This window comes from Jaculus jaculus, chromosome 13 (assembly GCF_020740685.1).
Source record: "Jaculus jaculus isolate mJacJac1 chromosome 13, mJacJac1.mat.Y.cur, whole genome shotgun sequence".
Lineage (NCBI taxonomy): Eukaryota > Metazoa > Chordata > Mammalia > Rodentia > Dipodidae > Jaculus > Jaculus jaculus.
This window is the reverse complement of record NC_059114.1, coordinates 37,583,851-37,604,005: the sequence shown is the minus strand read 5'-3', so window position 1 is coordinate 37,604,005 and position 20,155 is coordinate 37,583,851. Positions and strand designations below refer to the sequence as shown.

Here is a 20,155-nt window from a genome sequence, read left to right as displayed (position 1 = left end):
TAGGGTCAGCCAAATCCCATGTGGCTGGTCTCCTTATAAGAAGGGGACCTTTGGGGACTGGGGAGATAGCTTAGGTGGTAAAGTACTTGCCTTGCAAGCGTGAGGACCTGGGTTTGATCCCTAGTATCCACATAAAAATGCAGGGTGCCATGTGGTACACTTATAATGCCAGCACTGTGGATTCTTGGGGTTTCTGGCCAGCAAATTTAGTTTAATGGGTGAGCTGCAGGTCAATGAGACAACTGTGTGTGCATAAAAGAGGAGAAATTTTGACCCAGTTGTACACAGGAAGATGATATGCAGATACAGGGAGAAGATGGTCCTCTACAAGCTAGGGAGGAGGTATGTGACAGACTTCTCTTTCAGTCCTAAGGGCAACTAATCCTGCTAACTGGCAGTCATTGAGCACTATGAGACACACAAACTGTTGTTTGAGCCACACAATTTGAGGCATCTTGTTACAGCATTCTTGCTAAATGAATAGCCCTTTGTTTGCCTATCTTTTTACCACAGGCCAGGCTCTTTACCATAGTACTGAAAGCATTGAAGGAGCAGGAAGCAGGCCACTATGGTCAGGATCCCAGGAGTAGAGGGTGGATAGGAGCTGATTAGTGGAGGTTCTGGACAGCAGTTCAGATATGAGCCTTTTCAGGCTTTTTATTTTTTTGGTTCTCCACGTGGGTGTGGGTGTGTGTGTGTGTGGGTGTGTGCGTGTGTGTGTGTGTGTGTGTCCACGTGCACACACACACGCACATACACACATAGGTTTTGTGTGTGGAAGCCCGAAGTCAACATTGGGTGACTTCCTCAATTGTTCTACACCTTATTTTCTTTAATATTTATTTACTTATTGTTTGTATGTAAGTATGGGCCCACCAGGGCCTCTTTCCACTGCAAATGAACACCAGACACTTGTGCCACTTTCTGCACCTGGCTTATATGGGTGGCTTGTGAATTGAACCCAGGACAGCAGGATTTTGTAAACAACCACCTTTAACTGCTGAGCCATCTTCCCAGCCTCACCACCTTATTTTTTTAAAAATTATTTATTTATTTATTTGAGAGCGACAGACACAGAAAGAAAGATAGATAGAGGGAGAAAGAGAATGGGCGCGCCAGGGCTTCCAGCCTCCGCAAATGAACTCCAGATGCATGCGCCCCCTTGTGCATCTGGCTAACGTGGGACCTGGGGAACCGAGCCTCGAACCGGGGTCCTTAGGCTTCACAGGCAAGCACTTAACCACTAAGCTATCTCTCCAGCCCTCACCACCTTATTTTTAAAAATATTTCATTTATTATTTAAAAGAGATATAAAGAGGGTGAGAGACGGGGGAGGAATGAGAATGGGCATGCTAGCTAGAGCCTCTAGTCACTGCAAATGAACTCCAGATGCTTGTATCACCCGTGCATATGGATCTATGTGGGTACCAGTGAACCAGAGTCCTTTGGCTTTGCAGACAAGCACCTTAACCACTAAGCCATCTCCAGCCCACCACCTTATTTTTTTTTGAGACAGGGTTTCTTATTGAATCTGGAGCTTTCCGATGCAGCTAGACTGGGGAGCCACCTGTCTTTACCTCTGGCACTGGGTTATAGTGCATACTGCCACACCCTAGCTTTCACAGAGGTGCCAAGGGTCTGCACTCAGGTTCATGCATGCAAGCACTTTACCAACTAAGTCATCTTGTGTGCCTCTTGCAGGTTTCAGGTTGCCCAGTTTCTTCAGCTGTGCAGTTCTCATGAGGGGAAGGGAAAGAAGGCTTTCTGCCCTGAGTTCCCCATTGTTTCAGACATCTCAAACCACAAACAAACCTGGCACTACCGCCAGAAGAGGTAGAAAAAAACAGAAAATAGAGAGACGAGGGAGAGAACGGATCTTCCTCCCAACCCCTGCTGAGTATGCAGAGTGAGGGACATATGGAAATTAATATATGCAGCTCTGATAACACGGTTTTCCTCAGCATTTTGATTAAATGCTGATGGTTATTAAATATCCTGCTTCTCAGAGCTCATCTCCGAAAACCAATGTTGCTTTTCATTTTGAACACTGATGAACTGTCTTGTGCTGCTTGCACACCTCGGTGGAGCAGCCACTGACTGCAGGCTGGTGTTACAGGAAGATGGAGAAAATCAATATGGAATGTCAGGGGAGAGGTCACACTGAACTGGCTTTCGAGGCAGGCAGGAGCAGTATCACGGGAACAAAGGGAGGTGTGTTCTGAAGAAGGTTGGCCCCTTTGGCCAAGTCAGGGAAATGAATTCTAGTTCTTAGATTAGCAGGCTGGTGGCTTGTAGTTCAGAGCTATAGGTTGAGGTGGGTATAGGCAATGCCTGGCAGAGGACTTCAGGCCCCAGAGATTTGGTTTTATAGGGTTCGGAGTGGGTCCAAGAGGGAAGAGTGGGTCTTGGGCATTTCTTAGGGATGTGGCATGATCCACTTCCTTTTCAGTACGTCTGGATGTCCCTTTGTTATCCTCTCTCCCACTTCTCAGCCTTTACATTTCAGATCCGCAGCCACTGCCCAGCAAGGGCCTTGTCGCACCCCTTACAGCGCTGCAAGCTTTTTGTTCACACCACGGGAACAGTAGCCATGTGATTCTCTATCACCCCTTCACTTCGCAGCAGGGTTAATTTTGTGTGTCAGCTTAAGCCATGGGATGCTTAGGTATTTTGTTTGATATCCTGGGTGTTTCCTCAAGGATGTCCTTGGATGAATAGAATGAGTAATGTAGATGGGTCTCCTCACGTGGATGGGCCTTACCCAGTTGGCTAAGGGCATGAGTGGCATGAAGGCAGAGAGAGCAAGCCCTCCAAGTGACAGAACATTTCTCCCCTTGAGTGCTTCAGGAACGGGGTATTTTTTCTCCCTTTGGCCTTGTACTGAAACACTGGCTCTTCCTGTATCTTCGGCCTAGTGGCCTTTGGAGTGGAACACCACCACTAACTCTCCTGGGATGTCAGCTGTCATAATCATGGGAGCCAACTCCTTAATGTACATCTCTTTACACATCCTTCACCATGTTGGTCCTGGTTTTCTGAAGAACCCTGACTGATACACTGATGCCAAGAGAAAGTATGCCTACTTTTATGCATTATTATGTCCTCAGAGTCAGACACAGCACCTGGTATATGGCATGTCTCAGAAATATGAATTGAATAAATGAATAATGGGCCTTGTAGATCTGGTGTGGTTTGAATGTAAAATGTTCACAATAGGTTCATGTGTTTGAACACTTAATCTCCAGCTGGTGGTGCTGTTTGGGAAGGTTGTAGAACCTTTCTGAGGTGGAGACTTGCTGAAGGAAGTATATCACTGGAAGGGATGGGCCTCACTTTCTATTTTCTCTTCCTCCCTGCCCATGTGATGTTGCCTTCCTCTGAAACTGTAAGACAACATAAACTCCTTCCCTAAATTGCTCTGGTCAGACATTTGTTTCAGCAATAAGAAAGTAACTGATGTACCTGGCAAAAGAATAGGGGCACCAAGCACCTTACAGCCGCAGTCCCTGGGGCAGGGGCACAGGGTGAGTGACTGTGATAACCACTGTGACTCCAAAGTGTCCAGAGGATCATGTGTACATGTGATGGCAGTGATGTGTACATTGGCCCTGTGAGGACTTTGGGGTTCATGAGAATTGCCTGAGGTCACATGAACACCAAGTATCAGAGCTGAGCTCTGGTTATTAGCTCAACCACATGTCTAAAACATACTAAGGCCTTGTCCTTTATCCACTGTGAACTCAGGGCTCTCAACAAGCCTCCTGGCCAGCTTATTTCCCAATTTCCAGTACTCCTTTGACTCTGTCTGACTCCAAAGACCAGGCTGGTGTCTGATGTGCTGACTGAGGACCCCAGGGCTGCTTGGCCCCCTCTGGAATGCCCCCAGGCTGATGGCTTCTCTTCCTAGTCTTGCCTTCATTCATAGAGAGAAACTGCCCCCAGGACAGCTCACATCACCTTATAGTCAGCAGGAAGCAAACTGAAGGCCAGTGTTTCCCTGCTGGAGCCACTTCTCATAGCCCCATTCCAAATGCCATCATGCCAACCCTCGGGCAAATCTTTTCTTCCTCCCCCCCCACCCCCCCCTGCTTCCCTGAGTGTCTGAGAGTCTAATAGCCTTTACGAAGCTTCTTCTCTCACTGGGGTGTCTAGGCTGCTGGCCATCACAGCCACAGCCTCTTCAAGAAGATACTAGTCTAACCCCTTTTCTACCTAGCATCTTGGCTTGTTGTATGTTCTTGGCTTCCCACACAGCTGAGCAAGTCCAGTTAACCCTGCTGCCAAGATCTACCTAGAATTCTGTGCTGCTCACCATACCATACCCATCCTTGTCCAAACCACCCTTCAACAGTCTCTCCATTGGTTTCCCTGCCACTCCTCAGACTCATTCTGTCCAGAGCAGGAGAGTTATCACCTTCACATACCATTCAGATCACATCACAGTGCTCAACCCCAGCTGGCAAGGTTTTCCCTGCTTCTGCATGCTTTGGAATTGAATACAGGGCTTCATCTTGTCTGGAACACTAAATGTGGAGTGGCTCCCAGTTGGGTGACCCCTTGTAGCTTCTTTATTGCCACAGTATTGAAGACTGGAACCTTCCAAGGGCCCCTTCTTCCCATACGTCAGAGGCCAGTGTACCCCCACCGTGGCCCCAACCCATCCCTGGGGCTGTTACTCACACTTGGTGTGCCTGTCACACAGGGCCGATGCCCGCATGTCACACAGCCGAATTGTCCCTTTGCTGCTGCTATACACAAAGGTGTTGCAGTGGTGCGGGTGAAATTCTGCTGCTGTGATCACCTCTGTGAGCTCTTCCATGTTGGCCGGCTTGATGTCCACGATATCTTGCACAGACAAGTCAAGGAGGAAACCAGGAGAAGAGAACAGAAACCTGTGTGTGCGTGTGTGTGTGTGTGTGGGGGGGGGGTTTAGCAACAGCCACTCTTCTTTGAGTGTAACACAGAAGTACTTTCTAATCACATGGTAGAACCCACTAGACCTTTCCCAGCAGAAAAGTAAGTAGCATTGGTTTCTAGTAGACAAGGCTCAGGGACATTAAAAAAATGGAGCAGGGCTACAGGAGTCCCAGAACTCAGGTCTAAACAGGGTGTGGTGATGCACACCTGTAATTCCAGAGCTAGGACCTGAAGGCAGAAGGATTGCAGGAGTATAAAAGCTACAGTGCTAGACTCTGTCTAACCTTATAACTCAGATCTCTTGAAGCTGTGTTATTATTGTGTTTTCCTGTTCTGTCGTAAGATATCCATTCAAGATCAGAGTTACCTGTCCACACAATTATGCCAAATGTACCAAGCTGAAAAGACTTGTTTTCGTTTTTGTAGCAGTAATGGGAGAACTAGTTCCATTCCAGCCAAATAATTCACCTTACCTGAATTCTTACCAGGATCCCTGGATGGATCAATGATATTTTCAATAGGCTGGAAGTCTTCTATGATCTTTTAAGACCTTGCTTAGTATATTGGGAGTAATAATAGCTACTATCAGTCACTAACCACATGGTACAGTATGTCACTCAGTGTGCAAGGCATAGTCTATACTTCCTCATTTAATTATAACAATAACATAATACATAACAGCTTTCTCATACCTATTTTTCACAAATGGAAGTAGGAGCTGCCAGGGCGCACAGCAACCAGCCTCAGAAGACATGGCGAATAAGTAGTCACGAGGATTTCATTCAAGTGCAAGACCTGCTGTTTCATAATAACGCAGTTTCTCTCAGCTAAGATGTCCAGGCCTCCTCTCTCCATAAGCTAGAAGTTTCTTTAGCGTTTGTGTGGGAACTTAAGTTTCAGAGAGAAACCATCCATGTGTGGTGGGAGCAATTTAGGTTCCCATGAAATACACTCTTAGTTTTATCATTTTTTCACTCAATATATTCCTTTCTAATCAAGAATTATATGTACACATATATGTATGTGTATATATGTGTGTGTGTATATATATATATGTATATATATATGTATGTATGTATGTATGTTTATATGTATGAAGGCTATATCCTCATATATCAGGAGGAGTAGGCTTTTGTTAATGAAGGCACTTCAGTGTGATTGGAAACAGATTCCCTTTGAAGGGTTTGCACCATGAATGAAGGCATGGGTTTGCATTGACCCTGTCCTAGTCCTACCAAGAGTCTGGAAGGCACCTGGCTGGAGACCAGCCACATCCTGCCAGGAAAAGGCCTTGCCATGTGGCTGCTGAGACAGAGCAAAGCCAATACAGATGTTGTGCTTTCCCAACTCTGGCACTGTGGCTACCTTTTTTTTTTTTTTAAATTTGTTTTTTAAATTTATTTATTTGAGAGCAACAGACACAGAGAGAAAGACAGATAGAGGGAGAGAGAGAGAATGGGCGCGCCAGGGCTTCCAGCCTCTGCAAACGAACTACAGACGCGTGCGCCCCCTTGTGCATCTGGCTAACGTGGGACCTGGGGAACCGAGCCTCGAACTGGGGTCCTTAGGCTTCACAGGCAAGCGCTTAACCCCTAAGCCATCTCTCCAGCCCCACTGTGGCTACCTTTGGGATTTTGGTCCAGTGTCTGTTTCATCAAGTTATATCTTTTTACTGAACATTTTTCTTAGGTATTTCAATTGCCTTACTTTTCCTTCAACTTAGTCTCAGTTAAGGAGAAAACCAGTGAACACAAAATGAGTTGTTTGATGAACTGGTTATATCTTAATTATTTACCTAACAATTAAAATGAAAACATATGAACTAGGTGTCGTTTTGCATGTGATGTGTGTGCATGTTATATGCATGTGTATGTGTCCATGTAGCACTCCGTGGGCTTGCCTGTGTAGGGAGCCTGGGAAGCTGGAGTGCAATGTCAGGGGCTTTTCTTGGTCTCTCTTCTGCTAGTTCTTATTTGAAGCTGGAGTATTACTGATCTGGAGCTTGCTGTATTATTATTACTATTATTACTATTTTTGTGAGTGCCACTGATTCTCAAAATCTTTGTTCCCTATTTGTAACCCCTGCCAACTGGGGTTACAGATGTGTGTATCCACATTCCAGCTACCTATGTGGGTCCTGCAGATTGAACTTACAGTGCTCCCTCAACCCTCCTCAGGCCCTTATGCTGGCACAGGAAGACCTCTTAACTGTTAAGCCATCTTCAGCTTGGGTTAGGCATCTTTGTATGACATTTTTGGAAAACAGTGAGTTGAATCAACAAGCAATAACTTGACCCAGGCCAGGCTAAAGATGCTTTTCTTTAGTCAAGTAGCAGAGCTCCCTCTGCAGAATGCATACAGGGGCAGCCAAGCTTCCTGATACTTTTAGTGCCAGAGCAGCAGTAAAGTAGCTGTGCATTAACACAGCATCACCTAGGTTTCTGATGGACCTGTTACAACATAGTTTCTTGCTACAATAGCCATGTGTTTGATTCTGCCTCCGCCCCCTTCAGTTATGTCTTACACATCCTATTGGGTTCTTTGAAAATTACTTTGAGACTGAGCTAACGTTTTATTTCAGTATATTTCTCCTACCAAACCCAGATGCAAATATTAGTTGGCTCTCCAGGGCATGTGTATTCCTGGAGTCACAAAATACCACCTTTCAACTCAGCTTTTGTGGGAGTTAGATAATTTCTGCAGTCAATACAATACGAGTAGCACTAGCCTGCGCAGCTCAGGAGTGGGCTGCAGAATGCGCCTCTGTTGTCCCCTTTGGACACTGACCAGTAGGCTCTGTAGCCACAGCATGGGGCGGGCTAAGCAGAGGCTGGCGTTCAGCTGCTGTTAGACTTCATCACCCTCCAGAAAGTGCCTGATACCCTATGCTGCCAGCAAACATGTTTCTCTTTTCCCAAAATAGGGAAAGAAAATCTGTTGTCAGCTTTCTTCATCTCTACAAGTACAGCTGAAAACAAGCTGAACTGGAAGGGAGCTTTGCTCTGTGGGAGGGGGAGGTGCTGTGGCACGAGATTTTTCTTTTCAACTGAAAAATAAATGCCCAAAGTCAGAACAAGTGAAAACAAGTGCCTAATTGTATCGATGACACCAGGAACATCTAAGCATCAAGACATCTTCATGGAGCAGTGACCACTGAACTGGCTTTTGACCACTGTTTTTGGATCTCTCTTCCCTTCCACCCATCCTGGCTCTCAAACTTGCGCACCCACTTTTCATCCCAAGTTACCTGCTTCTTCCTCAAGGTCTGACTGCAGCTCTGGGGGTAAACTACAACTCTACCCTCCTTGAATAACTATGGTGGAGGAAGGTCATAACCAGGAGCAGCTGGGGGTGACCAAATGCTGGGCCTGCCTGGGCTGAGCACCATGCATATCTTGGTTTGTCTGCCCGTCATCCCAGGTGTATGAAGTCAATAGCATTAGCAGCCTTATTTTACAGCTGAGGAAACAAAAATTTCTTAAGGCCCTAGGGCTCTATGGAGGAGAACAAAGCTGAGATGTAAACTCAAGTTTGTCTGAGTCTAGAGCCTGGATTTGTGACTTCAATGCCATGCTGCCTCCTGCGCGGCCTTACCAAGACACTGAACACGATTGTCTGGCTCCATGGAAACAATGCCTGGTGAGTCGAGAAGGTAGCTCTGTCGCTTATGCACTGAGCCTGTGAAAACTCACTGAACACTTTAGCTGTCCAATGCTATAATTGATTTATTTGGACTAGAAGTTGGGAAAAAAATTTTCTGAGGGATTTCTTGACCTGTTTTCTAATGGAGGACTTATTGAGTTTTAGAACCATCTGATAATATAGTTGCCAAAAATCCAAGGGCTGACCCCAAAGATGGGAGGAAGTATCACAGTAAATCCCCTAGGATTCCAGGCCTCTCCTTCCCATGGCTCCAAATGGAGGAGCGTGGATTCCGCACACATACTGGTCCCTCTGTGCTGGGAAGAAGGCAGGCGGTGAGCAGCACAGAGCTCCCTGTATTACCTGGAGTGATGCATCCTGACAGTCAATATTCTCCTCCTGATCCTTTAGAGCTCTCTATCGAAATTATTTCCCTGTTGTTCCAAAGAACTAAATAACAAGACACAGCACTGGATTCATGGCTAATATGCAGCCAACAGATTGCCATCAAATTAACCCTGGGGCCTCACAGATCTGTCCTTTCTGACCCCAACTGATTGTGGCATTCCTTATTAATGTTAAGCCCAGGCAAATTACCTCTGTTAACAAAAGGGGTTAATCTGGCTCTCTGCTGGGACTCTAGAGGCAGCTCTGAGGATGGAGGGACACAGCCAGCCTGGCAGCTGAGCTCCATCCTTGCAAAAGCAGAAGGTGGGAAGGTAATGGCACGCTGTGCCAGGCATTTGCCTAAGGCATCATTTAAAGTAATAATTGAAGACACTGGGAGGTCACCCCTTTAGGGATTCACTTCAAACAAATAAGCAGCCCAAGTCATAAATTATGTCAGCGGTGGGATGAGGGAATAGAGAGGATCTGGGCAGGATGGGGAGGGAAGTGTGGGGCCTTTCAAAGTCATTTCTAGCATCCAAACTTGGAAAATCCAAGCTTTATACCCAATAAATACTATAAATGAAAAAGATTGATACTAACCTAAATAAATATACAGAAATAAGGAAGTAATTCAGAGACCTTTTATCAATCTCATTAAATTGTTTTGCAGTGAAATTTGCAAGGATATAAAAAAACCATAGGCAAAATTTTAACTCCAGTACAATCACAATTCAGTTTAAACTTGTACCTTGAAAATGATGAGTTAGGAGGCAAGGCACTGATATATTGGTAATAGTTTTATCAGGGTGGGTCTATACATGTTTGTCTTTTTTTTCCTTTAAACTATCAGTGCTGTTTCCACATTATTTTTGATGGCAGTTATAAGTAGTATTTTAGAATGGCTAAATACTTAAGGCAGATTTTATGTTTATTGCATGTATTACTTCAGGTGAGGAAAGATAGCTATATGTATATACATATATATAACTACAGTTTGACCATAGCCACTTAAAAAAGTCATGAGTGATATCAAGAAAAATAGATAGAAATACAGATGAATCTTATAAAGAGATCAGATTCTAAAGTCAGCATGTAAGTAACTCTTAAGTATTTTTAAGTTAATCTTAAGTAACAGTCACTTATTCCTTCATGTATTCTACAAATCCTCCCAGAGAATCAATAATCTGCCAGTACTCTTTGGGTTCAGGAGATATAGCAGTGACCACAGCAGACCCAAATCTCTGACCCATGGAACCTCTACGTCCAGAGGAGCATGGTCAACAGACGAGGTAAATAATGTAGAGTGTATCACACAGTGATCCTTGCTCAGGAGAATGATGGGTCTGGAGACAGAGAAAGTATATAGGTCTAGGGAAACTTCAATAATTGAAGACTTAATTTTTTGGCTCCCCTGACTTCCATCCCTTTCTTTCTGCCTAGTCGATATAGCTGAATTAGCTAGTATCAAGTTAAAATTGTGATGCTAAATAGTGGTTATGCAAAACTGGTGGTGAGATTATTGGTCATTTTAATTTATTCTTTTAAAAATCCCTACATTAAATACATCCAATTAGAGAAAACAACATTAAAAAAGAGGCTCCTAAGATGGCGACCGCCTAGCTGCACTACAAACAACGAGGGAAAAAAAGGCAAGTATTCAAGGGAAATTAGGAACTTTCTGAAGAGGGAGGGCACAGATCGGGGTAAAAGAGGGAAGCACACACCCCCGCGACCCACGCCCCGCCACCCCGCCCGCCGCGAATAACTGCATCGGGCGCGGCCCCGCGCCCAGCGGCCCGGCGCCCCGTGCACACCAAGCCCCACGCGCCCCGGCGGCCCAGTGCACCCCACAACCCCGTGCCCCACACCCGCCGCACCCCCCGCACCCCCTAGCAGGCCCCTCCCCCCCAGCGCACCCTAGCTCCCTATCCACACACGGCAGACGCGGCCCAAGCGAACCAAGGCTTCCCGCGCCCCGGGCACCCAGGCCTGCCCCGCGCCCCCCCCCCCCCCGCGCCCAAGACCCCTGCGCCCCACCCCCGCGTGCCTCAAGACCACCCCACGCCCGCCCCACCCTCCCGCGCGCCCCACCCCCCGCGCGTTCCGTGCTCTCTATTCACACACAGCAGGCACTCCCCAAGCGCCCCACGCCCGGGGCGCCCAGGCGTGCCCCGCACCCCCGTGCCCCCCGCGCACCCTGAGACCCCCACGCCCCACCCCCACGGGCCTCGAGCCCTCTCCCGCGCGCCCCGCCCCCGCCTCCCCACCCAGCGCGCCCAACGCTCCCTACCCACACGCGACGGGGCGCTCAAAGCGCCCCGCAGCGTCCAGCGTCCGGGCGCCCAGGTGTGCCCCGATCCCCCCGCGTGCCCCGAGACTCCCCGCGCCCCACCCCCGCGCTCCTCGAGCCCCCCCCCCGTGCACCCCACCCCCGCCACGCATCCAGACTGCCTCCCAGCGTCCCACAGCATCCAGCACTCCATCTTACCTCAGCGTGCTCCACGACCCCTGCGCTACCCGCGATCCCCTGGACCCCCTCACCCCCCTCCCCCGCGCGATCCGCCCCCTCCCCCCCTGCGAGTCCAGAGCACCCCACGGTATCCCACAGCACCCCACGCTCCTAGCTGCCCCCCCTCCCCTCACGCCCTGCTGTTCTCACATCACTTGCCGCCCGTCAGTTTCTGCTGTGTCCTGATTCTGTACCCACATCATCTGCCTCTGCACTACAATTGCACTTGCAGTGGGCCCAGTCCCACAGCAAGAGCCACATAAGTCCACACTGAGTCACTAGCGCCAGCGCAGGTGGCATCCCCTACCTGTACATCGCCACCCATCCCCCACTCCCCTGAGGCGGAAGAGCACAGACTGTGTATAGACCCCAGTGTACCCAGCCAGAATCTAGGCACCTTCAAGGCTTGCTACCTCAGTCCCTTTTCAAGCTCAAAGGCAGGCAGCTTTGGTGCATTACTGGGTGAGAATTCAGGCAACTTTGGTGCCCCTGTCAGGCTATAGGTTGGCGGCTTTGGCAAGAGTGAGCAAAAACCCAGGCTGCTTACAACTGCCCCAGGCTGCCTTGGATTTGCATTAAGCTAGATCCCAGGCTGCTCCACCCACCTACCTGCCCATACACTGACATGGGTAGACCACAGCGCAAAAGAAATAACACGAAAAATAAAATGGAAGAAAATCCAGACAGATCACCCAGTCCAACAAGGATCACAACAAACCAAAACATAGAAGAGTGTTTAGGATCAGAACATCAAGTGGAAGCAATGAACAATGCAACCCTAACCAAACTACTGCTAGATCTGACAGGAAAGCTACAAAGGATAGATAATCGTATGGATGCTACCATCACGAAGCTAGAGCAATATGATAAGACACTGGAAGGAATTCAAAGAGAGCTAAGAGAGTTGAGGGAGAATGAAAAAAAAGAGGACCTTAAAAATCAGCTGGCCACACTAAATGAAAACATAAAGAAATGCAAGGATGATTTCCAAGAATCAGCAAGAAAATCAGAAAATGAGACAAAAAGGGAGCTGGACAAAGCGATGGAAGTGATACATAGGAAAGTAGTAGAAAATGCAAACTTAATTGAACAAGTCCAAAACTCACTAGAGGCTCTCAAGAATAGAGTCAGCGAAGTGGAAGATAGAAATTCTGATCTGGAAGACAGGATGGAAGAAACAGTTCGAGAGTCCAAAAATTTCAGTAAGTTCAAAAGTTCCTGTGAACAGAACATGAGAGAATTGTGGGATACACTTAAACGTCCTAATATCAGAATCATTGGAATACCAGAAGGAGAAGAATTTCAGACCAAAGGCATGGAGAACTTATTTAACACAATAATTGAAGAAAACTTCCCCCGTCTCTTAAAAGAAAGGCCCATCAAGATTCAAGAAGCAAACAGAACTCCTAACCGACTAGACCAAAGGAGAAACTCCCCAAGGCATATTATCATTAAGACTCTAAACATTGACACCAAGGAAAAAATCCTAAAAGCAGCTAGGGAAAAACAGCACACCACTTTCAAAGGAAACCCCATCAGAATTACTTCAGACTTCTCAATGGAAACCCTGAAAGCTAGAAGGGCCTGGAATGATACTCTTCAAACGCTAAGAAACTATGGCTTTCAACCTAAACTACTCTACCCAGCAAAAGTCTCCCTTATAATAGATGGTGAAAGGAAAACTTTCCATGATAAAACTCAGCTTTACAATTATATGAACACAAAACCAAACCTACAGAAAGTACTCCAGGAAATTCTCCACAGAGAAGAAACAAATAACCAAACACAAATGCCTACAAGAAGAAGATCACAGCAATCAAACCCAGAGTAGATACAAAAAAAAAAAAAAATTCCATGGAAATGCCAACACACCTCTACCACCACAAAATGACAGGGATCAAATCAAATCTCACAGTCATCACCCTAAACATTAATGGCCTTAATTCACCCATCAAGAGACACAGGCTAACAGGGTGGATCAAAAAATTAGACCCCTCAATCTGCTGCCTTCAAGAAACCCACCTTACCACTAAAGACAGAAACCTCCTCAGGGTGAAAGGGTGGAAAACAATATTCCAAGCAAATGGGAATAAGAAACAAGCAGGTGTAGCTATATTAATATCAGATAAAGTTGACTTCAAACCAAAAACAATCAAAAAAGACAAAGAAGGCTACTTCCTACTTGTAAAGGGAACAATCCATCAAGAGAATATTACAATCATAAATCTGTATGCACCAAACACAGGGGCACCGCAGTTCATAAAACAAAACCTACGTGACAATAAAACAGAAATAACCACCAACACCATCATAGCTGGGGACTTTAACACACCATTATCAGTAATAGACAGATCATCCAAACAGAAGCTCAACAGGGAAGTAAGAGAGCTCAACAAAACCATAGAGCACTTAGACCTAACAGACATCTACAGAACTTTCCACCCCAAATCCACAGACTACACATTCTTCTCAGCAGCCCATGGAACATTCTCTAAAATAGACCATATACTGGGTCACAAAGATAGCCTCCACATATTTAGGAAAATCGACATAATTCCCTGCATGATATCAGATCATAATGCTATAGTCCTAGAAATCAACAACAAAAAAACCAACAAGAGCCCCAACGGCAACTGGAAACTAAATAGCACACTCTTAAACAATAAATGGATAGTGGATGAAATAAAAAATGAAATTGCAAAATTCCTGGAATTGAATGACAATGAGAACACATCATACCAAAACTTGTGGGACACAATGAAGGCAGTCCTCAGGGGAAAATTCATAGCACTCAATGCCTTCATAAAAAAGACAGAAAAATCCCAAATCAATAGCTTAACCATCCACCTAAAGGCATTGGAAAAACAAGAAAAATCCAACCCAAAGAGCTCCAGAAGGAAGGAAATAATTAAAATCAGAGCAGAAATTAATGAATTGGAAACCAAGGAAACAATTAAGGCAATTGACAAAACAAAGAGCTGGTTCTTTGAAAAAATAAACAAGATTGACAAACCTCTGGCCAATTTGATCAAGCAAAAAAAGGAGAGACTCCAAATTAACAAAATTCAAAATGAAAAAGGAGAGATTACAACAGACATCAGTGAAATCGGCAGAATCATCAGGACTTATTTCAAAAACCTCTACTCCACAAAACTGGAAAATGTGGAGGAAATGGATAAATTCCTGGATGCATATCATCTACCAAAGCTAAACTCAGAGCAGATCAACCACCTCAATGAACCCATCACGCTCATGGAGATTGAAAAAGTAATAAAAAACCTCCCAAAAAAGAAGAGTCCAGGACCAGATGGATTCCCAGCCGAATTTTATCAAACCTTCATGGAAGAACTCAAACCAATCTTCCTAAAACTGTGCCACACAATTGAAGAACAGGGAAAACTACCCAACTCCTTCTATGAAGCTAGTATCACCCCAATCCCAAAACCAGGCAGAGATGCCACAAGAAAAGAAAACTATCGGCCTATTTCCCTAATGAACATAGACGCAAAGATCCTCAACAAAATTCTCGCAAACCGAATCCAACAACACATCAAAAGCATTATCCACCTTGACCAAGTGGGATTTATCCCAGGAACACAAGGGTGGTTCAACATACGAAAATCTGTCAATGTAATACACCACATAAACAAGCTTAAACATAAAAATCACATGATCATTTCAATAGATGCAGAGAAGGCCTTTGACAAGATACAACATCACTTCATGATCAAAACATTGGAGAGAATCGGCATGGCCGGTTCATGTCTTAATATAATAAAGGCAATATACAAAGCTCCAAAGGCCCAAATAATTCTTAATGGAGAGAGACTGGAGGAATTCCCATTGAGATCAGGAACAAGACAGGGATGTCCTCTCTCACCTCTGCTTTTCAATATAGTTCTGGAAGTCCTAGCCCAAGCAATAAGGCAGGAGAAGGAAATAAAAGGGATACAATTTGGAAAGGAAGAAGTTAAGTTAGCTCTATTCGCTGATGACATGATTGTATATGTAAGAGACCCGAGAGACTCCATCCCAAAACTCCTGAAGGTGATTAACTCCTATAGCAAAGTAGCGGGATACAAAATCAACGCACAAAAATCGGAAGCATTTCTATATGCAAATGACAAAGACACAGAAAAAGAAATAAAGGACATAGTCCCATTTTCAATAGCAAAAAATAAAATAAAATACCTTGGAATAACGTTAACCAAGGAAGTAAAAGATCTATACAACGAAAATATAAAAACTCTCAAAAAAGAAATTGAGGAGGACTTGAAACGATGGAAAGACCTCCCATGCTCCTGGATAGGCAGAATTAACATTGTGAAGATGACAATCCTACCAAAGGCAATATATAGATTTAACGCAATTCCAATTAAAATCCCTACAATGTTCTTCACAGACATAGAAAAAATGATCTCAAATTTCATATGGAAAGGCAGAAGGCCTCGCATATCCAAACATATCCTCAGCAAAAGAAATACCTCTGGTGGCATCACCATACCTGATATAAAGTTATACTACAAAGCCATAGTAATAAAAACAGCATGGTACTGGCATAAAAACAGGAGTATAGACCAATGGAATAGACTTGAGGACCCGGATTTTGGGCCAAGCAACTATAGCTACTTGATATTCGACAAAGGCCCAAACAATATAGACTGGAAAAAAGATAGCATCTTCAACAAATGGTGCTGGACAAATTGGATAACCACATGCAGGAAACTAAAACTTGATCCACACATTTCACCATGCACAACACTCAAATCCAAATGGATCAAAGACCTCAACATAAGACCAGAAACTCGAAAACTACTGGAAGAAAATTTAGGAAGTACTTTCCATGATATAGGAATGGAAAAAGACTTCCTGAATAAAACCCCAGTGGCTCAAGTTCTTAAACAGTCACTCAACCATTGGGATCATATGAAGCTGAAGAGTTTCTTTACAGATAAGCATATAATAAACAAAGCCAATAGAATACCCACAGAGTGGGAGAAAATATTTGCAGGTTATCCAACTGATAGAGGCCTTATCTCTAGAATTTACAAAGAACTCAAAAGTCTAAACAATAAGAAGACAAATACCCCACTCACAAAATGGGGCACAGAGTTAAACAGGCAATTCACAGAGGAAGAGATACAAATGGCAAACACACACCTAAGAAAATGTTCATCATCCCTAATCATCAGAGAAATGCAAATTAAAACAACTATGAGATTCCACCTTACCCCAATAAGGATAGCCAACATCAAAAGGTCAAATGAAAATAAATGCTGGCGAGGATGTGGAGAAGCAGGGACACTCATTCACTGTTGGTGGGAATGCAGGATGGTACAACCACTTTGGAAAGCAATATGGAGACTCCTGAAAAAGCTGACTATAGAAATACCAACAGACCCAGTTATACCATTACTGGGCATGTACCCTAAAACCTTCAAACCAAAAGCCAGAGAGATTTGCTCAACCATGTTTGTAGCAGCTCAATTCGTAATAGCTAAAAGCTGGAATCAACCCAGATGTCCATCATTAGAAGAATGGATAACAAAGATGTGGTATATCTACACAATGGAATTCTATACAGCAGTAAGAAAAAATGACATAAAGAAATTTGAGGAAAAATGGTTGAACCTGGAACAGATCATTCTCAGCGAACTTACCCAATCACAGAAAAAAAATCGACACATAGTCTCACTCATCTGCAACACCTAACCTGAATTTGCCCAAGATGCCTTACATACCCAGCAAGCACCTCATGGACTAGACAATAAGATGGATGGGTGGGTGGGGAGGGAATCAAAGGGTGGAAAATAGTAATCCGGACCCAAACGGCAATGGTACCATAAAATTCTACTTCCTAAAAGACAGACCAAATGACTGAACCTTCACTAGTCCCTTACAGGAAACACCTGAACCACAAGACACTGGAGAGGGTAGGATCAAGACTGACCTAAATCTCCTACATCTTCCTTCCCTCCCTCTCCCCCCTCTCCCCTCTATCTCTCTCCTCTCTAACTCTTGTATATTAGTTATCTTTTTCCTCAATTTCTTAATGGACACTGACCTGTAACCCCCACTTCCAGCTTGGGCCTACAATCCACAATGAGCTTTTGATCAGAGAAACCTACAAGGTTTCCCAAAACAATGACAGACTTCTGTCAGAGTAATTGATGACCCACCAAAGGCCAGTGGTAAGACCCTATTGCTGAAGACTCCATACGCAGCTGGCACGTAAAATGGAATGACATGGCTGGAAGCCAGGAGAGAGTCAGTCCCCAGACAGTCAGCGTGTCTAGTGCCAGAAGGCGCTACATAGGCGACTGGGGGAAGTGACCAAGATCTGTCCAAGCAACACATTGTTTAACCTAAGTAGCAACAATTAACTGGATGTGATACCCACACAAGTGCAATAGTGGTACACAGCCATGGTGAGGAATCAATTGCTCTTGATTTGGCTAACTGATCCACTCAGTGGTACTAGACCCTTAGCTGGAGCTGGGAAACAAGTCAGAACCATACCCAAACACAAGCCCACTCTACAATATCAAGCTACCATCAATCACGGGGTATAAGAGGGCCTACACCTATCAAACTGTCTATCAAAAAAGTAAGTGATATCTCAATTTTCTTGGTGCTAACTTACTCTCCGTTGGAGAATCTGCTTCTCTTTTCCAGATAGATGCAGATCCTAAGAAGTGAGCTGCCCCAACATACCTCAGAAGGGGCCCAACTGAAACTAAGGACAACTGGCGAAATAAGCAAGGGTGATGTTTTCCTGTGAACTGGATACCAGCACATAGGGGAAGGAGATCAATGCAGAGAAAAATCAACTCCTACCAAATCAGAGAGCCAGAGCCTCAGAGGCCCCCAACACCTCAGCACTGAAGCAGACCAAAAATGAACCCAACATGGCTCAGGGAAATCTTGCGGAAGAGGGGGCGGAAAGAATGTCAGAGTTACATGTTGGGTCATGATTTTCAGAGACATTTATCATACCAATAACTGGGGGCTAACTCCACAATGCACGACCCATTTTCAATAATAAGGAGGGTCTAATGGGAGGGGGTAGATCACAGATGAGCCTAAATAATGGTACCAAACTGCCTGTATTTACTGAAAAGAAAACTAATAAATTAAATTTAAAAAAAAAATAAACATTAATAAAAAAGAAAAAAAAAAAAAAAAAAAAAAAAAAAGAGGCTCCTAGCTTAGAATCATCCCTGAGAGCTGAAAGAAAGCTCACCTCTATGGTCAAGCTCAAGGTGATGTTGTGATAAATGTGACTGTCACAGATGTGGCCAGGAGACCAGGATTAGATTTTGATTTCATCACTACTAAGAGAACTTGAAAAAGTCATTTTATCTCTCTGGGTTTCAATTTATTTGTCTTTAAATGAATAAAACCCTATTAATGGTCTCTAAATATTTTAATTATCCAAGAAGACTATAAAGAAAATTATTTGAATAGTTTTTCCATTGGACAGAATGCTATTTTTTGAAGGAAGCACATATAACCAAGGGCAGCATCTATGAGCACTCCTTGATGCCTTGAAGGCAGTGTCTTCACATGCCTCTGAGCTATCTTTTCTAATTTTGCCTATACTGAAAAGCTTCCCCTGCTAAGTCCTTCTCAACTAACCAAGGCAAGGCAAGCCAGGAGGACCCCTTTACATACACAGACTGGCCACACTACATGTACCTGGGTGAAGTCATCCAAGTTCCAAAGCAGAAGAGTCTTCTCACAGCCCAACTAAAGCCTGTCAGATCTGAAGGAAGGGAGACATGTGTCTCAGCCTTGGGCCCTACGTACATTAGGGTTGGATTCCACTTTAGAGGACACAAGTTGCTGTGAGGAGTTTTTCAAATGTGAATATGGTCATGCATATTGAGCAGTGATTACAGATCACCCTGACATTATTGGCTGAAGGACAGGATGCTTGATAAAACACTGATCCCAGAAGAGGACCCCAACGAATGTTCCCGTCGTTAAAGCTTACAAACAGCTAATGTGCAAATGTTCATGGAGTGTTTGCTGAGTACTAGATTCAGACTGAGGGCACTGTCAAAAATGTATGTTTGGTTTGGGCAAAGACATATTCTTTTTGAGGTAAGCCCAACAGACTGGCCTCTCCTAAAAAGTTATGAGACAGAGAGAAACAGGGGAATGAGGGAGGGAGGAAGAAGGAAAGAATTGGCCTACCAGAGCCTCCAGCCACTGTATTTGAACTCCAGATATGTGTACTACCTAGTACACATGTGTGACTGTGCATGTCACCTTGTGCGTCTGGCTTATGTGGGACCTGGAGGGTCGAACATGAGTCCTTAGGCTTGGCAAGCAAGTGCCTTAACCACTAAGCCATCTCTCCAGCCTAGAGGAGCTCTTTTTTACTATACCACAAAAAAATTTTTAGTTTAGTGGTCTGCTCAGATACCACAGGTATCAGGGAGTATTCCACCACTCTCTCAGAATCATTTTTGTCCTGTGTACCCTTTAACATCTAGAAAGAAAGCACATCTTGGAGAATGAACATGTGCAATGTATTATATATTTAACTTGACATGGTGTGATATAGATTTTACTACACTTTGGAGAAGGGAGACTAAGATTTTAATCACCCAGTATAACCAGTTATAGAATCTTGAATGATCTTGAACCTGGAAACTCATGTACAAAGAGGTGAAGAGTTGCTGGGTGCAG

The 20,155-nt window shown here is 44.6% G+C and overlaps 1 protein-coding gene across 2 annotated transcripts in view; it reads right to left on the bottom strand.

The window, feature by feature from the left end:
* Positions 1–20,155, bottom strand: part of Ppp2r2b (protein phosphatase 2 regulatory subunit Bbeta) — a 480,227-nt gene that overhangs the window by 48,444 nt on the left and 411,628 nt on the right. For both annotated transcript variants that reach the window (XM_004664733.3, XM_045132546.1), the window contains exon 6: positions 4,681–4,845. In XM_004664733.3, the coding sequence (XP_004664790.1) occupies positions 4,681–4,845 (165 nt within the window). The remainder of the gene's footprint in view (positions 1–4,680; positions 4,846–20,155) is intronic.